Raw genomic sequence first — 17532 nt, forward strand, 5'->3', positions numbered from 1 at the left:
GCCACCAGGCAGGAGGAGAAGAGGGAGGACAAGGAGGAGGTTTATGGATCTGCTGAGGGAGGACTTGCAGGTGGTTGGTGTGACAGAGGAAGATACAGAGGACAGGGTGAGATGAAAATGATTAATCTGCTGTGGTGACCCCTAACGGGAACAGCTGAAAGAAGTAGTAACGGACCAATATTCACTCAAATCCATCAACAATCTACAGAGATATTAGAAAGTGGAATTTTGGCAAAATGTGGTGGCCATCTTGAAAAAAAACTACAGCCACTTTGATAGAAAAATTTGAAGAGTACCTCAATATGAATGTTTGCACCACTGTATTTTTTGAAATGAGAAGGTGTACTGGCCTTAGAGGCCATGAATTGTGCTTGGAAGTTGATAGATCTAGATTGAATGTGAGAAAAAAATTTCTTTAGTAACCGAGCAGTAGATTTGGAATAGTTTGCCACCTGAGGTGGTCTTATCCTCGAGTACAGATATTTTTAAAGCAAATTATGATCTGTATTACAGTATAATGAATGCCACCAGATTTTAAAATTGTTAATAGCTGTTTTTATTGTTATGTTATGATTTGTTATGATGTGTCGTTATATACAATCATGTATACAAATATTTTACACAATAAAATGAATTATGAATTATGAATTTATGTTTGTATCATCACTGGAAAGATATTTCCATTGTTTCCTCCACTAAAGGTGATCAACGGCACACTATGAGAAATCAGTTTCACTAGCTGTGTTACACTCAAAAGCCTCATTCAGATTATGATTCACTTTCAAGAAGTTTTTCATAGACATTCTACTGTATTGAAACTTATACCAATTTGTGGCATATCCATTAAAAAATTGTGCTAACTGCTTAATGGCACACAAATTTAAATGACTTGAACTCCAGCCGCCTATTCTCCATATGTTAAGCCCACATATGTTTTGAAAGGATTTGGTGAGCTGCAATTCAAACAAGACTGATTTTATCTGTCTGGAAATGTGGTTTCCCATTCATACTGCACATGAGGAAGTGGGCTGGCAGTGACACGGTATAACGGAAAGCAAAGAGAAAAACAGGAACAGAGGGTTACTCTAATGAGAACAGACAGAGACATCCCGACTAATCAAAACCATAATACATCGAATGTATTCAGTGTCGCTGCCGAGATGTGCCTGTCTGTGGGTTGCAGGGTTGTGAAGTACTAAGTGTTTATCTTGCTTGTAAAACGTGCCCTTGTGTGGAGGAGATACTGTGTCTAACAGTATTGATTTTGCAAGCATGTAATTCTTTCAAAGTTGAGCAGCTCAAATGACAACAGAATTAAAAATAATGGCTTTTGTTGGCTTTTCCCTTTATCCTTCAGAGTTGCTACAGCTGATCTGATACCAATCTGTATGCTGGTTTTGCACAACTTTCATGCTGGATGACCTTTCTGAAGGGACTCCACATTACATGGAAAAAGGATGCTTGAACGGTTTTGAACTAAGAACCTTCCACTTTGGTAGCAAGCGCACTGATTTCTTGGCCACCACACCTTCAATTTAACAGAATTAACACGAATAATAGCACAGTCCCCTTAAATAAATCCATCTGAGTCAAAATTCCCCAAAATGAAATACTCAAAATATATATTTTTCTAAAATTTATTAAATTCAATTCAATTAATTAACTTTGTAAAAATTGATAATATAACAAAAGCTATTTTAGTAGGATTATTTAGTCATAGTATTGATGAAATATGAGTTGATAAGAAAAATATACTTTGTTATCATCACAGTCATAAGTCGGTTCGGTGTCTCAATAAGTGTGGTGCTTGCTGGGCTAGGTTAAAGTTCATGACTACTCAAAATACATGATAAGGGTTGACAGCAATGTGAATATGGAAGATTTTGAGGACTTGAAACTCAATGTTTTGAAAGAATTTTGAAAAACCAGGCTACAAAATAGGAGGGAAACAGAAAAAAGAACTTGCTGCCATAGTTTATGCACTTACACTACAAAATGCCCCCCTAGTATGAACTAAAGAATACGAAGAGGATGCTGTTTTTATGTCTTTACTGACGTTTGAAGCTGATGATTGTCAATTGACAATTCCAGTCCAGCACATAGTAGCAGGATGCAAGATGCAAGCTGGGACAGCATACACTGAGAGGCACAGCCACATGTTGGGAATCTTGTACAGGAACATCTGTGCCACATATGGATTAGAAGTCCCCAAGCCCCGATGGGAGAAGCCACCAAAGGTGGTTGAGAATGCTAAGGTCCTGTTGGATGTCAAATTCTAGACAGACAAACAGCTGCTGTCCAACCAACCAGACCTAGTGGTGGTTGACAAGGGAAAGAAGACCACAATTGTGATCAATGTGGCAATGCCAGCTACCGAGGTACCGAGGGCTGAAGGAGCAACTGGAGCAGATGTGGAAGGTAAAGTCCAAAGTGGTCCCAGTGGTAACAGGAGCACTGGGAGCTGTAACATCCAAACTGGAAGAGTGGTTCCAGCAGATTCCAGGCACAACATCAGAGATCTCTATCCGGAAGGGTGCAGTTGTATGAACAGCTAAGATACTGTGCAGAAAACCTCAAACTCCCAAGTATACGAGGGCTGTCAATAAAGTATAGGTCCTTTTTATTTTTTTCAAAAACTATATGGATTTCATTCATATGTTTTTACGTCAGACATGCTTGAACCCTCGTGCGCATGCGTGAGTTTTTCCACGCCTGTCGGTGACATCATTCGCCTGTGAGCACTCCTTGTGGGAGGAGTCGTCCAGCCCCTCGTCGGAATTCCTTTGTCTGAGAAGTTGCTGAGAGACTGGCGCTTTGTTTGATCAAAATTTTTTCTAAACCTGTGCGACACATCGAAGTGAACACGGTTCGAAAAATTAAGCTGGTTTTCAGTGAAAATTTTAACGGCTGATGAGAGATTTTGAGGTGATACTGTCGCTTTTGTTATGTGTCGACGCGGGTTGAGGAGCGAACCTGCGTCTGACGGAACCCAGCGCTAAAATAACCAGAAAGCGGTTCCAATAACAAATCAATTTATTAATTCACCCTCTGGTGGATAATAAAGTGAATGAACAAAAGATGCGTCAGTCTGGTGGAGTGAAGGCTGGCACGCTCTCCAGCACCTAAAAGGATCGAAGCCCGGTGCTTCTGGATTCACTTTACCGCCAAACACCCCCCAGGTGGACACGACAAACCGACTCTCTGCGAAGGATAGAAGAGGTGAGGTAAGTCAGCAGTTACAAGCAATATCCTTCAAAAGGCACACACTATCAGCAACACATTCAGGTCTGTATTTAAGCTTTATGTAAATGAGCAGCTTCTCACAACAGGTGGAGGATCAGTTGTCCGCACGCCACAGCAGTGAGAAGCGAGCTGCACAATTCTCATCACAATTCAAATATACTGCGTAACAAAATACCAAGTTACTATCAACAAGTAGTTAAACAATTAATCACCTCTGATGTGTGCTGACAGCATGTGTCCCTCACCTTTCCTGCTTCACAGGCACGATGTGTCAAACCCAGGCGCAGTCCTCAGCATCTCACAAACGAACATCACAAGGTCGAGTTCCCGGCAATTCTGCTTGAATCACACATGGCTTAAATGCAGAACGCCATCTCATTATCTGCTTCAGCTGAAAGTCTTTAAGGCTGCACGTGAGCACCATTCACAGGTGCTACACATAATGTTGATGAGGGTGAAGGACTCTTCAGCCAGCACCTTCTCCACAGACAAATCAGTTTTCATACCACCTGGAGAGCAAAGAAAAGAAAAGAACACCAAAATGTCCAGCCACACCCCCCCAACACACAACAGCTTTAAGGACTTCCCACGGAGCGAGACATCGTGCAGCGCTCTCAGGCGCCGTCGTCAGCCTGTTTCAAGCTGAAAACCTCCACATTTCAGGCTCTATTGATCCAGGACATCGTGAGAGAACAGAGAAGTTTCAGAAGAAGTCGGTTTCAGCATTTTATCCGGATATTCCACTGTTAAAGGAGATTTTTTTAATGAAAGACGTGCGGACGGGTCCGCGCGTCAGGACGCAGCCGGCGCGGTGCGGCGGCACAGGAAAAACACCTCCGTGTTGATAATTATTTGTAAAATCCAGGCGGCTTTTGATGGCTTTCAGTGGAGTGAGTATATGAGAAATTGTTTAACAGCTGGACATGTTCCAACTTGTCCTTAAGGCTTCCAACAGAGGTGTTTTTCCTGTGGCGGAGCGTCGTGGTGGCTGCGAGCCGACGCTGCAATCCGTCCGCACGTCTTTCATTAAAAAAAATCTCCTTTAACAGTGGAATATCTGGATAAAATGCTGAAACCGACTTCTTCTGAAACTTCTCTGTTCTCTCACGACGTCCTGGATCAATAGAGCCTGAAATGTGGAGGTTTTCAGCTTGAAACAGGCTGACGACGGCGCCTGAGAGCGCTGCACGACGTCTCGCACCGTGGGAAGTCCTTAAAGCGACAGTATCACCTCAAAATCTCTCATCAGCCATTAAAATTTTCACCGAAAACCAGCTTAATTTTTCGAACCGTGTCCACTTCGATGTGTCTCACAGGTTTAGAAAAAATTTTGATGAAACAAAGCGCCAGTCTCTCAGCAACTTCTCAGATAAAGGAATTCCGACGAGGGGCTGGACGACTCCTCCCACAAGGAGTGCTCACAGGCGAATGACGTCACCGACAGGCGTGGAAAAACTCACGCATGCGCACGAGGGTTCAAGCATGTCTGACGTAAAAACATATGAATGAAATCCATATAGTTTTTGAAAAAAATAAAAAGGACCTATACTTTATTGACAGACCTCGTATATATATATATATATATATATATATATATATATATATATATATATATATATATATATATATATACAGTGAGGAAAATAAGTATTTGAACACCCTGCAGTTTTCCAAGTTCTCCCACTTAGAAATCATGGAGGGGTCTGAAATTTTCATCTTAGGTGCATGTCCACTGTGAGAGACATAATCTAAAAAAAAAAAAAAATCCAGAAATCACAATGTATGATTTTTTAAAATAATTTATTTGTATGTTACTGCTGCAAATAAGTATTTGAACACCTACCAACCAGCAAGAATTCTGGCTCACACAGACCTGTTAATTTTTCTTTAAGAAGCCCCCTTATTCTGCACTCTTTACCTGTATTAACTGCACCTGTTTGAACTTGTTACCTGCATAAAAGACACCTGTTCACACACTCAGTCAATCACACTCCAACCTGTCCACCATAGCCAAGACCAAAGAGCTGTCTAAGGACACCAGGGACAAAACTGTAGACCTGCACAAGGCTGGGATGGACTACAGGACAACAGGCAAGCAGCTTGGTAGAAGACAACAACTGTTATGATTATTTATTAGAAAGTGGAAGAAACACAAGATGACTGTCAATCTACCTCGGTCTGGGATTCCATGTAAGCTGTCACTCTGTGGAGTAAGGATGATTCTGAGAAAGTTCAGAACTACACAGGAGGACCTCGTCAATGACCTGAAGAAAGCTGGGACAATAGTCACAAAGATTACATTAGTAACACATGATGCTGTCATGGTTTAAAATCTTGCAGGGCAGCAAGGTCCCCCCGCTCAAGCCAGCACATGTCCAGGCCTGTTTGAAGTTCACCAGTGAGCATCTGGATGATCCAGAGGAGGCATGGGAAAAGGTCATGTGGTCAGATGAGACCAGAATAAAGCTTTTTGGAATCAACTCCACTTACCATGTTTAGAGGATGAGAACAACCCCAAGAAAACCATCCCAACCGTGAACCATGGGGGTGGAAACATCATACTCTGGGGGTGCTCTTCTGCAAAGGGGACAGGATGACTGCACCGTATTGAAGGGAGGATGGATGGGGTCATGTATTGTGAGATTTTGGCAAACAACCTCCTTCCCTCAGTAAGAGCATTGAAGATGGGTCATGGCTGGGTCTTCCAGCATGACAATGACCCCAAACACACAGCCAGGGCGACTAAGGAGGGGCTCCGTAAGAAGCATTTCAAGGTCCTGGAGTGGCCTGGCCAGTCTCCAGACCTGAACTCAACAGAAAATCTTTGGAGGGAGCTGAAACTCCAAACCTAAAAGATTTGGAGAAGATCTGTATGGAGGAGTGGACCAAAGTCCCTGCTGTAGTGTGTGAAAAGTTGGTCAAGAACTACAGGAAACGTTTGACCTCTGTAATTGCAAACAAAGGCTACTGTACCAGATATTAACATTGATTTTCACAGGTGTTCAAATGCTTATTTGCAGCAGTAACATACAAATAAATTATTAAAAAATCATACATTGTGATTTCCGGATTTTTTTTTTTTTAGATTATCTCTCTCATAGTGGACATGCACCTAAGATGGGAAATTTCAGACCCCTCCATGAATTCTAAGTGGCAGAACTTGCAAACCGCAGGGTTTGCAAGTAGTAGGACATATGGCACCTTGCAGATACAATATGCGGTGCCTTGTTTCTGTGAAGGCTCTCAGTTGTCCAGGTGGTTTCCATAGTACAGAAGCTTGAATCGTTGACTGCACTAGGTTGCTTGATGCGAGGACGTTTCGCTTCTAATCGCAGAAGCTTCCTCAGCTAAAATTCTTGCTCTGGTAGTCTGACTTCTGTCTTGACTCTTGTAGAGAAGAATAACAGAAGCCAGCAAAAGCTGGAGTTTTAAACCTAACCAGACCCCTCCTACCGAGGGGCAGACTGCTATTGGCTAGTGACTAACAACTACTGTAATTAGTACCTATTGTGCTCTACTTCTTTAGCCCTTCCCTCTGTAGTTGTGGGCACCTGTAGGGCTCTATGCTGGAGTCCTGATCACCCCGAGCTTATGTTCAAGGGGGTGGCTTGAGTCAAAGAGTAGATATTGGCTAAATGGTTGTTTCTGGCATCGTTACGTGTGAACTGGATTCCAGTATCAAGTTCACACGTGAGGATGATAGAAACAACCATTTAGCCTTCTTGGATTGTGATGTTATGACTGGAGAGAACAGGAAGCTCCAGACAGGGGTTTACAGAAAACCCACTCACACTGACCAATATCTGCTCATCTCCACCTTAAAGACACTGACCACACATTTTAGGACAAGGAAGTTAAAATCTTAGCCAGAGAAAAGAAATGGTTTGAGAGGGGAGTGAAGGAGGCATTGTATGTGAAACAGTTAACACCCAGCCTTAACTGGGGAGGGGGTCTGAAATGCACTTTGTCCCCTGTTTACAATGGGGTACTCAGGTCAAATCAATTTTAGTCTTTGGTTCATGGTAATGAGTCATTCACGTTGTCAGGAGAGTCATCAGGAGAGGCGTCAGTCCCATCGTTAGGAGGGACAGCTGCCCTGTCATTAGGAGGGTGCTAACTAGAGCACAATAGGTGCTAATTAGAGCAATTGTTACCCCCAATCTCAATTCTCTTTTGTACCCCTTCCCCTTCCCCTTGGCCCTACCCCTACCCCTACATCTACCCCTTTAAAACAAGGGGTAAGGCGAAGGGGTATGCCTCTAGCCCTATGAATTGAGACACCCCTCCGCCTTAGGAGAAAAAAAAACTGCCCGTGTCAAACTGCCGTCTTCACTGTTTGTTAACATGGCAACCGAAACGCAACTTGTTGCAGTAGCCTGTTTGCTCTTATTTTCTCGCCTTTCTGCGTAAATGCAAAGAAATAGAAGTCGCAGATTTCTTCGACGCATCCCAATCATGTCATGTTAATTAATTTAATTAATTTGTAATTTATAATAATAATAATTAATAGTATTAATAATTAATTAATTAGTAATTAATTTATGTTAATAATACTAAGTAATCAATAATAGTAATAATTAATATTGTTGGATTAATCATTAATTGACTGATTAGTAATCAGTTAATTAATTAATTAGTAATTAAAATAAATAAACACTTGAAATATATCAGTCTGTGTGCAATGAATGTATACATTACACAAGTTTCACTTTTTGAATGGAATTACAGAAATAAATCAACTTTTTCATGATATTCTAATTATATGATCAGCACCTGTATGTATGTTATGGGCTGCATCTAGTTCTGTTAACCTAATATTTATTTTTCAAATTCTCCCATTTTTTTGCATTCAGCACTATTTCCTTTAGTAATTTCCTTGACAAATAATATCAGTCTATTAGGACGTCAGGTTATACATGTGTGTGTATATATTTTCCAACTTATTCACATTGATGAAACTTCTCATTTTCTGCCTGAAAGCTTATTAGGAGACGAGTTTGCTCAGGGCTCCCTGTTTGTTTACAAAATACACACGCGTTACAGGCCTTGAAATCCAACAGCAGGGATGGATATTGTCCAAAGATTTATGAACATACGAATTAACATGCTTATCCTTTATCTCGATTTTCTCCATTCTGAGATACAAAAGTGTCTTATTGTAGCGTTTGTGTGTACGAGGTCTGTTAGAAAAGTATCTGACCTTTTTATTTTTTGTAAAAACCTGATGGATTTGAATCACGTGTGCTTGCATGAGCCAACCTTGAACCTTCGTGCGCATGCGTGAATTTTTTTATGCCTGTTGATTGCATCATTTGCTGGCAGTGGTTTCCACCTGGCTGTCGCCCAGTTTCTGGCAAAATGTGATGCAGTAGCGCTGCTCCAGTCGTTCCGTCTTTTTCCTTGCAATGAAAATCCGACGAGAGCACTACACATGACCTCACACAAAGGCTGCTTGCCAGCAAATGACGCAATCGACAGGCGTGAAAAAATTCACGCATGCGCACGAATGTTCAGTTTGCTCATGTAAGCACACGTGATTCAAATCCATCAAGTTTTTGCAAAAAATAAAAAGGTCCGATACTTTTCTAACAGACCTCATATATGCATTATAATGCCTCAGCGCACAAGCGAAGTTACGACATTCTTCAGAACAACAATATACGCAACATGCATCCAGCAGCATACACGTTGCTGTCACAGGCAACTGCCTGTAAAGTTTTTTGGCAAGTTATAACTTTCTAAACAGCGTAATTTGTAATGAAAGCTGTTTCATTTGTGCAGTTCTGGGCGCCATGTTTGTTTCTTTGGAGAGAGCGATAAGCTCCTCCTACCCCTCTAAACAGAGTGTGCATCCAGATTCACTCCAAACGGAGGGGTTTGAAGCCCTTTGCCTACCCCTCCGCCTCACTCCAAAAACAGAATTGAGAGACCCCTCTGTCTCTCGTGCCCACGCAAAACGGAGGGGAAAGGGTAAGGGGAAGGGCCGAGGGGTAGAATCATGGAGCTGTATATAAGAACTAGAGAGTGCAGTAGCGCTGAGCTGTGTGCCAACAAGGAGGCGTGATCGCCATTTTAATTCCGGGCAAGTTAGTGATTTGCGTGAATAGAGGTTCACTTAGTCTTGTCAAGAAACAGGTGGAATATGCCTGAAAACTGCGCATGTTGACAAAGCCACAAACGGAGGAACAAGGGAGACAATATTTCCTTCCAAAAGTAAGTGGTTTTGGTTCTTCTTGTCACTTTGTCTGTGATATTTGGATGATAAACAGCTGTATGTTTCCTGCCGTACCTGTGTCGCCCGATGACACTGACCATTAACTCTTCACTTATGTATAGTTGATATTTTCCATTGCTAGAGCAATGTCTAGTTAAAATACTTGTCATTAGTGATTAAAACTGTTCGACAAGACTGGGGATTTTTTAATTAAATTTGCACCTTAAAATAATGAGATTACGAGGTCTGTCCAAAAAGTATCGGACCTTTTTTTTTTTTTTTGCAAAAACCATATGGATTTGAATCACGTGTGATTGCATCAGCCAAGCTTGAACCTTCGTGCGCATGCATGAGTTTTTTCACACCTGTCGGTTGCGTCATTCGCCTGTGAGCAGGCTTTGTGTGAGCAGTGGTCCACCCTCTCGTCGGATTTTTATTGCAAATAAATGTCTGAACGATTTGGAGCTTTGCTGCATCAATTTTTTCCAGAAACTGTGAGAGACCTCCAGGTGGTAACCATTCGGAAAATTCAAATGGCTTTGAGGGACGATTTTATGGGGATTACACAGATTAAGGAGTGCTCCAGCCGGTTTAAAGACCTCCCACAGCGTCTGAGAGTGCACCGCGCTCCGAGTGCCGATCGACAGGCTGAAACCCCGTTGAAACAACCAGATCATTTCCAACATGAAGGCTTTGTTGATCCGGGACGTCGTCTGACTTACACAAAAATGGCAGGAGACATGGACATCAGTACTTTTTCGGCACATTTCACTGTTATAGGAGTTTTTTTCATGGAAAGAAAAGCGGAGGGATGCGCCACCGTGCCGCTCATGGCGCGACACAAAACCACCTCCGTGTTGGTCTCACAGGATGGCTTTCAGACGGCTTTTTAGTCGTGTGACTATCCGAGAAATTGTGCATGAGCTGGACATGCCAGAACATGTCCTGTGAGGCTTCATCACGGCGTTGCTTTGCGCCATGCGGCTCCACAGCAATGCACGGAATTCCTCCGCATGTCTGTCTCAATGTGCCGAAAAAGTGCTGATGTCCACGTCTTCCGCAATTCCTGTGCTAGTCAGAGGACGTCCCGGATAAAACACAGCGTCCAGTTTGGAAATGAATGGCACATTCCACTGTTACAGGAGTTTTTGTCATGGAAAGAGGAGCGGAGGAATTCCGCGCGTTGCGGCGGTGCCGCATGGCGCAAAGCAACGCCGTGATGAAGCCTCACAGGACATGTTGGGCATGTCCAGCTCATGCACAATTTCTCAGATAGTCACACGACTGAAAAGCCACCAGAAGCCGTCTGAAAGCCACCTGAAAGCCGTCCTGTGAGACCAACACGGAGGTGGTTTTGTCCCGCGCCATGAGCGACACGGTGGCACATCCCTCCGCTTCTCTTTCCATGAAAAAAACTCCTGTAACAGTAGAATGTGCCGGAAAAGTGCTGATGTCCACGCCTTCTGCCTTTTTTGTGAAAGTCAGACGACTGTCCCGGATCAACAAAGCCTTAACGTTGGAAATGATCTGGTTGTTTCAGCGGGGTTTCAGCCTGTCGATTGGCGCTCGGAGTGCGCCGCGCTCTCAGACGCTGTGGGCGGTCTTTAAACCGGCTGGAGCACTCCTTAATCTGTGTAATCCCCATAAAATCGTCCCTGAAATACATCTAAATTTTCCGAATGGTGTCCACCTGGAGGTCTCTCACAGTTTCTGGAAAAATTTGATGCAGCAAAGCTCCAAATCGTTCAGACATTTATTCGCAATAAAAATCCGACGAGAGGGGTGGACCACTGCTCACACAAAGCCTGCTCACAGGCGAATGACGCAACCGACAGGCATGAAAAAACTCACGCATGCGCACGAAGGTTCAAGCTTGGCTGATGCAATCACATGTGATTCAAATCCATATGGTTTTTGCAAAAAATAAAAAGGTCCGATACTTTTTGGACAGACCTCGTATAATGACCCGCGCTGTGCCGCTCACCGTCAACCCATACCACTGACTTCATGAATGAAACTCTGTCAATAAAGGATAATTGTTTAAAAATATAATATATATATATATATATAAATGTATTGTAATGGTTTTAACAGCGCAGATCCGTGTAACTTTCAACACTAATATTTGGGAATGTGTTTGTCAGAGTAAGTTTAATACTTTCCTGACATAATTTAATGTAATTTAATTTTACTGGCTCGATATCCAGGTCAAAATGGCATTTTAACATGTATTTTGCGAGCATTTTTCTGAGTGTGTTCAGTCGCGAATCCGCATCGAAAATACATTAACATCCAGGTACTTCATCAATATTTTGCCCGGTTAGGAGACGTCATGTTGCTGTCCATGAAGGGACGTTTTTGTTTAGTGTGCAGCAATGGGACTGCGCTCTCTAGTACTTATATACAGCTCCATGGGTAGAATTGAGATTCAGCCTTAGTCACTAGTCAGTAGCAGTCTGCCTCTCAGTAGGAGGGGTCTGGTTAGGTTTAAAACTCCAGCTTTTGCTGGCTTCTATTATTCTTCTCTACAAGAGTCAAGATAGATGTCAGACTACCAGAGCAAGAATTTTAGCTGAGGAAGCTTCTGCGATTAGAAGCGAAATGTCCGCACGTCAAGCAACCCAGTCCAGTCGAAGATTCAAGTTTCTCTACTATGCAATGCCTTGTTTATCTTTGTACTGGGCAAACTTGCTGTTTCCACTTTTGTAACCCACATGTACCATTGTGACAACCATCCACTGAACAATGTGGACTTGGCATTCTGCTTTAACACTGCATAAAAACAATTTAATTTTAAGGGCAAGATTTAAATAGATCTCACACTCGAGTAACGTGGGTGTTTACTAAAGTGGATAACTGCGAACTTTGACCATAACATTTGACATGGTCATGCATGTTGATAATGCTGATTTTGCTGCTGCTGGTAGATTATTGTATATATTTAATCAAATGCTGATTGGCTTGATGCTAGCTTGGTGTTAGGTGCAATGTCAGCACCTAATGTTAGCATTAGCTGATTGCCGCCATTGTGAGCAACATGATTTATAATGTGAAAGACAATACATACTTGTGGTGTCTGAAGACCAGAGTGAGGGGGCCACTTTAAAGTCGTGATTCGCTATGGATTTAATAATTCGCATGTCTTGAAAACTCAATAGCATCATATAACCTTATGCTAACAGGCTAATGTTAGCATTAAAACTTGCTAGTGCTGCATAACATAATACAAATGGGAGTCACATAATGCAGTGCTAACAGGCTAATTTTAGCATGGGTTGAGTGCGTCCATTGTGAGCAACAGAGTTTATAATATGCTTAAAACATACTTGTAGTTCCAGTTTAGCTTAGAAAATTGTTACTCCACATTTTCAGGTACTTTTAACCTGTTGCCTCTTAACTATATGTGATTTTTTTAGTTTTTTGGTGGTCAGCCTCAACAGATCATACAGATAAGCCAGTTGATTTGACACATAAATTAATACTACTAATAAAATGTAAAACGTGTATAAAAATAATAACAGATTTAAAAAAAATAAAAGCTGATAACCATAAATTAAAAAGAACAACAAAAAACAGTGTGCCGCTACATGTCCTCAATGTAAACAGTGAAAAATAATTGCATCTTGAGTCTGGACTTGAAAATCCTCAGAGAACTTGATTGCTTAACTTCATCTGGTAGATTGTTGTACAAAATTGGTGCACAATATGAAAACACTGCAACACCTGCCAGCCTCCTGAGATCACTGGATATCACCGCATATAGCTGCACCAGCTCAGCCAGGTAAGTGGGCACACACCATTCAGAATTTTTTTAGGTTAACAAAAGAATGTTAAACTCTGCCCTAGTGTGAAAAGGTAGCCAGCGTAAAGAAGATAACACCTGCATAATATGAAAGAATTTCTTACTTGCAGTCAATATTCAAGCAGCTACATTCTGAAATATCTGAAGACTTTTAATGCTTTTTAGCAGGAGGCCAGAAAATAAAACATTGCAATAGTCAACTGGGGATGATAGAAAAGCATGACTTAAAACCTCAACGTCAGCCAGAGACAAAATCAATATGATCTTTGCGATATTTTGCAAATGAAAAAGGGTAATTCTGGTCTCCTCTTTGATACAGTACGTGCATTAAATAAAAGAGACTGATAAAAGATCACACTTAGATTTTTAACTGCATCACTGTGTTGAATTACAGTCACCCAGAGATAAAGTGAAATGATGATATAGGTCCTAGCAGGACCTTTAATCATCATTTCAGTGTTATCAGAATTTAGCAGCAGGAAGTTGGGTAACATCCAACTTCTCACTGCTGCCAAGCAAGCCTGCAACTTAACAGTGTCAGACCTATTCCCTGTGAGAACTGACACATACAACTGTAAATCATCTGCATAGCAATGAAAATCAATCCAGTAGCTATGTATAAGTTTACCTAAAGGTGTTGAGTACAAAGAAAACAACAGTGGGCCAAGGACCAGTCCTTGCAGAACCCCATGCATGACAACAGAGGATTCAGAAACATCATTATGAAAGAAAAAAAAATGGATGATGGGAAAGATCTGAAATCACATATATTATACCTCATAGAGATAGTCAAAGAGTTCAAGAATGGTGAGAATACTGGCTCCTATGAAGAGTCCCATCTGGCCTCCAATGTCGCCTGGAAGATAAATGAGGCAGGAATTAATATTGTGGGCCACACATAAATGATTCACAGATCAGATCTAACAGGTTAATTAATTCTTTGGTGATGCAGAGGTCTGAAAAAAAGACTGACATTTGCACAAAATGTCACAAACAAGGAGTTTTGTGCTATCTATAAATCATCTGAACAACTGATAAAAAGCCCAGATAATGTTGTAATTTGCAATTAAAAAAGCATCTGTCACATTACATACAACATATCTATTCGGGGGTGGTGGTGGATAAAATAAAATAAACTGAAACCATGTCCTTACCCAGAAGTCCTGCTACTTCATAGGCCTTCTTTTGTTCAATGGTTTCATAGTTCAGTGCCTCAAAGTAGATGTCCAAAACCAATATGTTATCACTGTAAAATGAACAAACAAACAAACAACACATAAGTTTCACTTATATGTCCAGTTTTACTACACTGACTGTAGATAGTTTTAAGATGTACTTGTTATTACGTGAATCCACAGCTAACTCAACCAGAATTGTAATAAATATAAATAATGTAACTAAAGCTTCTTTTCATGAATATAAGAGCCCATCCATAGATTCGTAATGAGATCACAATTAATAATTACTGCAAAAACTGGTGAAATTACACCGGAAAAGTCATATTCATGGTCAGTCACACTTTGATCATTTTTGGTGGCTAAAAGGTACCAGATGTTCATATATCTTATAAATCTCACATGTTTGCATTTTTCTCTTATACTTTGTAAAAGTTAGCGAGAAATAAACACTTTACAATATAAAAACCCTGTTTTTGTAACCAGGTAATACCTCTGAGATTATTTATAAGACATTTTATCAAGACATTAGCAAGCTATAGTGACATGGGAGTGTCAGCATGATACAAGTTTTACAAAAACAAATCAATCAAATTTTGGTTCCATGAAGTAGTCTGAAGACATGGTGGGTGCTGCTGTTGCTGTGAGGTACATAAAAAACACTAAGAGTCAGAGCAAAGTAAAATAGTGGGTGGATAATGACATTATCGGCCCACCTTCTGAGAGACATTATTGAGCATTAGTGTCCATGCAAAGGAATAAGGAATGCCAGCCTCCAGGGAATGCCTTAGTAAATTATTACGTTTATTATCACCTGCCTAGCAATGGAAAGGTTGAATATTGGATTTCATTCTATTCGTCAGTACATGTGGATCATACAAGCTTTAAAAAAAGAATCTTGTGAAAATAATGACATGAAATTTGCTTGGATTTTCAGCAGGGAAAACTGACAAATGAGTTTGAAGAGCTCTGTGCGCATGTTCTTGAACGTTATGGCTCTCAGCACTAATTACCCATTGAAATTTGATGAAACATCCATCTCAAATATCACATGCAGTAATTAAAAAAGCTGCACACTGCCTCATTTTCACTAATTCCTAATTTATGAGATACTCCAGCAACTGGATATACTGGCTACTATGTTACCTTGACATGTTTTTATTATTATTTTAAGGTTTTAAGGTTCTGTTATTGGGTTTTAAAAGTGTTCATTGACTTGCATCTCCCTATCTGGCTGATCTGGTCAAACCCTACGTACCGGCTTGGGCCCTGCGCTCGCAGGGTGCAGGACTTTTGTGTGTTCCCAGAGTGACTAAAAAGTCTGCCAGTCCTCCTGTGCCCCAGCTTTATGGAATGATCTCCCGGAACATATAAGGCAGATAATGTGGAGACTTTTAAATAGAGACTGAAAACCCACTTGTTTTCTTTGTTTTATCTTTAGTTTTATTGTGTTATTATGTTTTTATTCTTGTGCTCTTTTATGTTTTGCCTTTTTTATTGTGTTTTTATTTTTTTAATTCAATTTTTTTCTTTGTTTTTGGTATTGTTTTGCGCTATATATTGTGTTGCGCTCTAGAAATGAATACATTTGAATTATTATATCGACATTGAGGTCAGGTCATGGCAGGCCTGGGAGCATACACCAGTGCCACGAGATGCCACATCCACCACATGATGGAGAAAAATAATAAATCTATGCATTATTTTAAAACAGTGATTTCCAAAGGGGAGGGTGGTGCCCCCTGGTGGGCTATGCAAGTACTACACGTGGGTGATAGATCATTAAAAACCTTTTACAATACATGCCCGTATATAGAGGGGGTTCAGGGGGTTCAACCGAACCCCCCCCCCCAGAATTCTGATGATTTTTTTTTCTGCTGATTTTTTTCTGATCTGGATATCAACGTTATGTATTTTCTTTTCATTGATAATAAGCAACAAGCACTAACTGTTACACAGCTATTATCACACACCCTCAAGTTTCAATTTCCTCTGCCAGAGTAATCCCTTAAGTGATGAAAGGGGAAACTGCTAGATAAACTTTTCCCATGGGAGTTGAGAATTTTTGCTCCCTGGTCCCTATCCTCCTCTGATATCAAACAGATTAGTAGGCTTGTAAATACCCATGTAGACACACAGTTACACTTGTCTGGTTTGTAAAAACATGTTTGTATGTATAAGCTGAGAAATAAAGGGAGCTTCTCCTTCCTGTTGCAAATACTGTAAAGGTGCAAATATTCGCGTGGGATTTATTATGTGAATTTCGCAAGTTAAACAAGATCGCCAAATTAAATACCGCTATTTTAATACATAATGTACATATACGTACATATTCATAATGTAAACACGAATATTAATACCGCTAAATACGAGGTCTGTTAGAAAACTATCCGACCTTTTTATTTTTTGCAAAAACTATATGGATTTGAATCATGTGCGCTTGCATCAGCCAAGCTTGAACCTTCGTGCGCATGCGTGAGTTTTTTCACGCCTGTCGGTTGCGAATGACGCAACCGACAGGCAGGTATAAAGTTTGCATTAATGTTATCTTGGTTCTTTGTTGTGAAAGTGTAGGAACACTGACCCACAACAGGGGGCGCAATGAACGGACAATGGAGAAGGTAAATAACAAGGTTTACTATTGTGAAACGAGCACAATAAATACAACAATCACAATTTGGGGTCGAATCCGCTGGTGTCGTGTGGGCAGGCTCGAAGGTAGGAGACGTCCGTCTCAGTCGAACCGGAACCACCCAGATCTCCTCTGCCACCAAACCCTGGAAATACTGGAACCGCCAAGTCCCGAATTCCCAGGTGGCCACTGCCTCCGCTCGTCGGATCCGGTACTGCTGGCGGGAGAGAGCAACAACACACAGGTGTGGATGCGACCGCACCCAGTAACGGAGAGGGGAGAAGCCGCCTCCACCTCTTGTCAAAGTACAGCAGGAAGGTGAGTACTTATCCAAGCAATGAAGCTATCAGTAGTCAACAGTCCTGAAAAGGTTTAACAAGTTTAGCTGGTTGTTCAGAATATAAATGCAGAGAATATTACCTCAGTCTTAGGCGATATCTCAGCACTGAGGTGGAGACGCCGTCCT

General features: G+C 41.2%; 1 protein-coding gene across 3 annotated transcripts in view; it reads right to left on the reverse strand.

Annotated features, from left to right (window-relative positions):
• The window catches only part of asic1b (acid-sensing (proton-gated) ion channel 1b), an 856126-nt gene that overhangs the window by 6607 nt on the left and 831987 nt on the right, over positions 1 to 17532 (reverse strand). For all 3 annotated transcript variants that reach the window (XM_034166038.1, XM_034166036.1, XM_034166037.1), the window contains 2 exons: positions 14414 to 14505; positions 14036 to 14115 (listed from right to left, as the gene is read on the reverse strand). In XM_034166038.1, the coding sequence (XP_034021929.1) occupies positions 14036 to 14115; positions 14414 to 14505 (172 nt within the window). The remainder of the gene's footprint in view (positions 1 to 14035; positions 14116 to 14413; positions 14506 to 17532) is intronic.

This window comes from Thalassophryne amazonica, chromosome 3 (genome assembly GCF_902500255.1).
Source record: "Thalassophryne amazonica chromosome 3, fThaAma1.1, whole genome shotgun sequence".
Taxonomy (NCBI): domain Eukaryota; kingdom Metazoa; phylum Chordata; class Actinopteri; order Batrachoidiformes; family Batrachoididae; genus Thalassophryne; species Thalassophryne amazonica.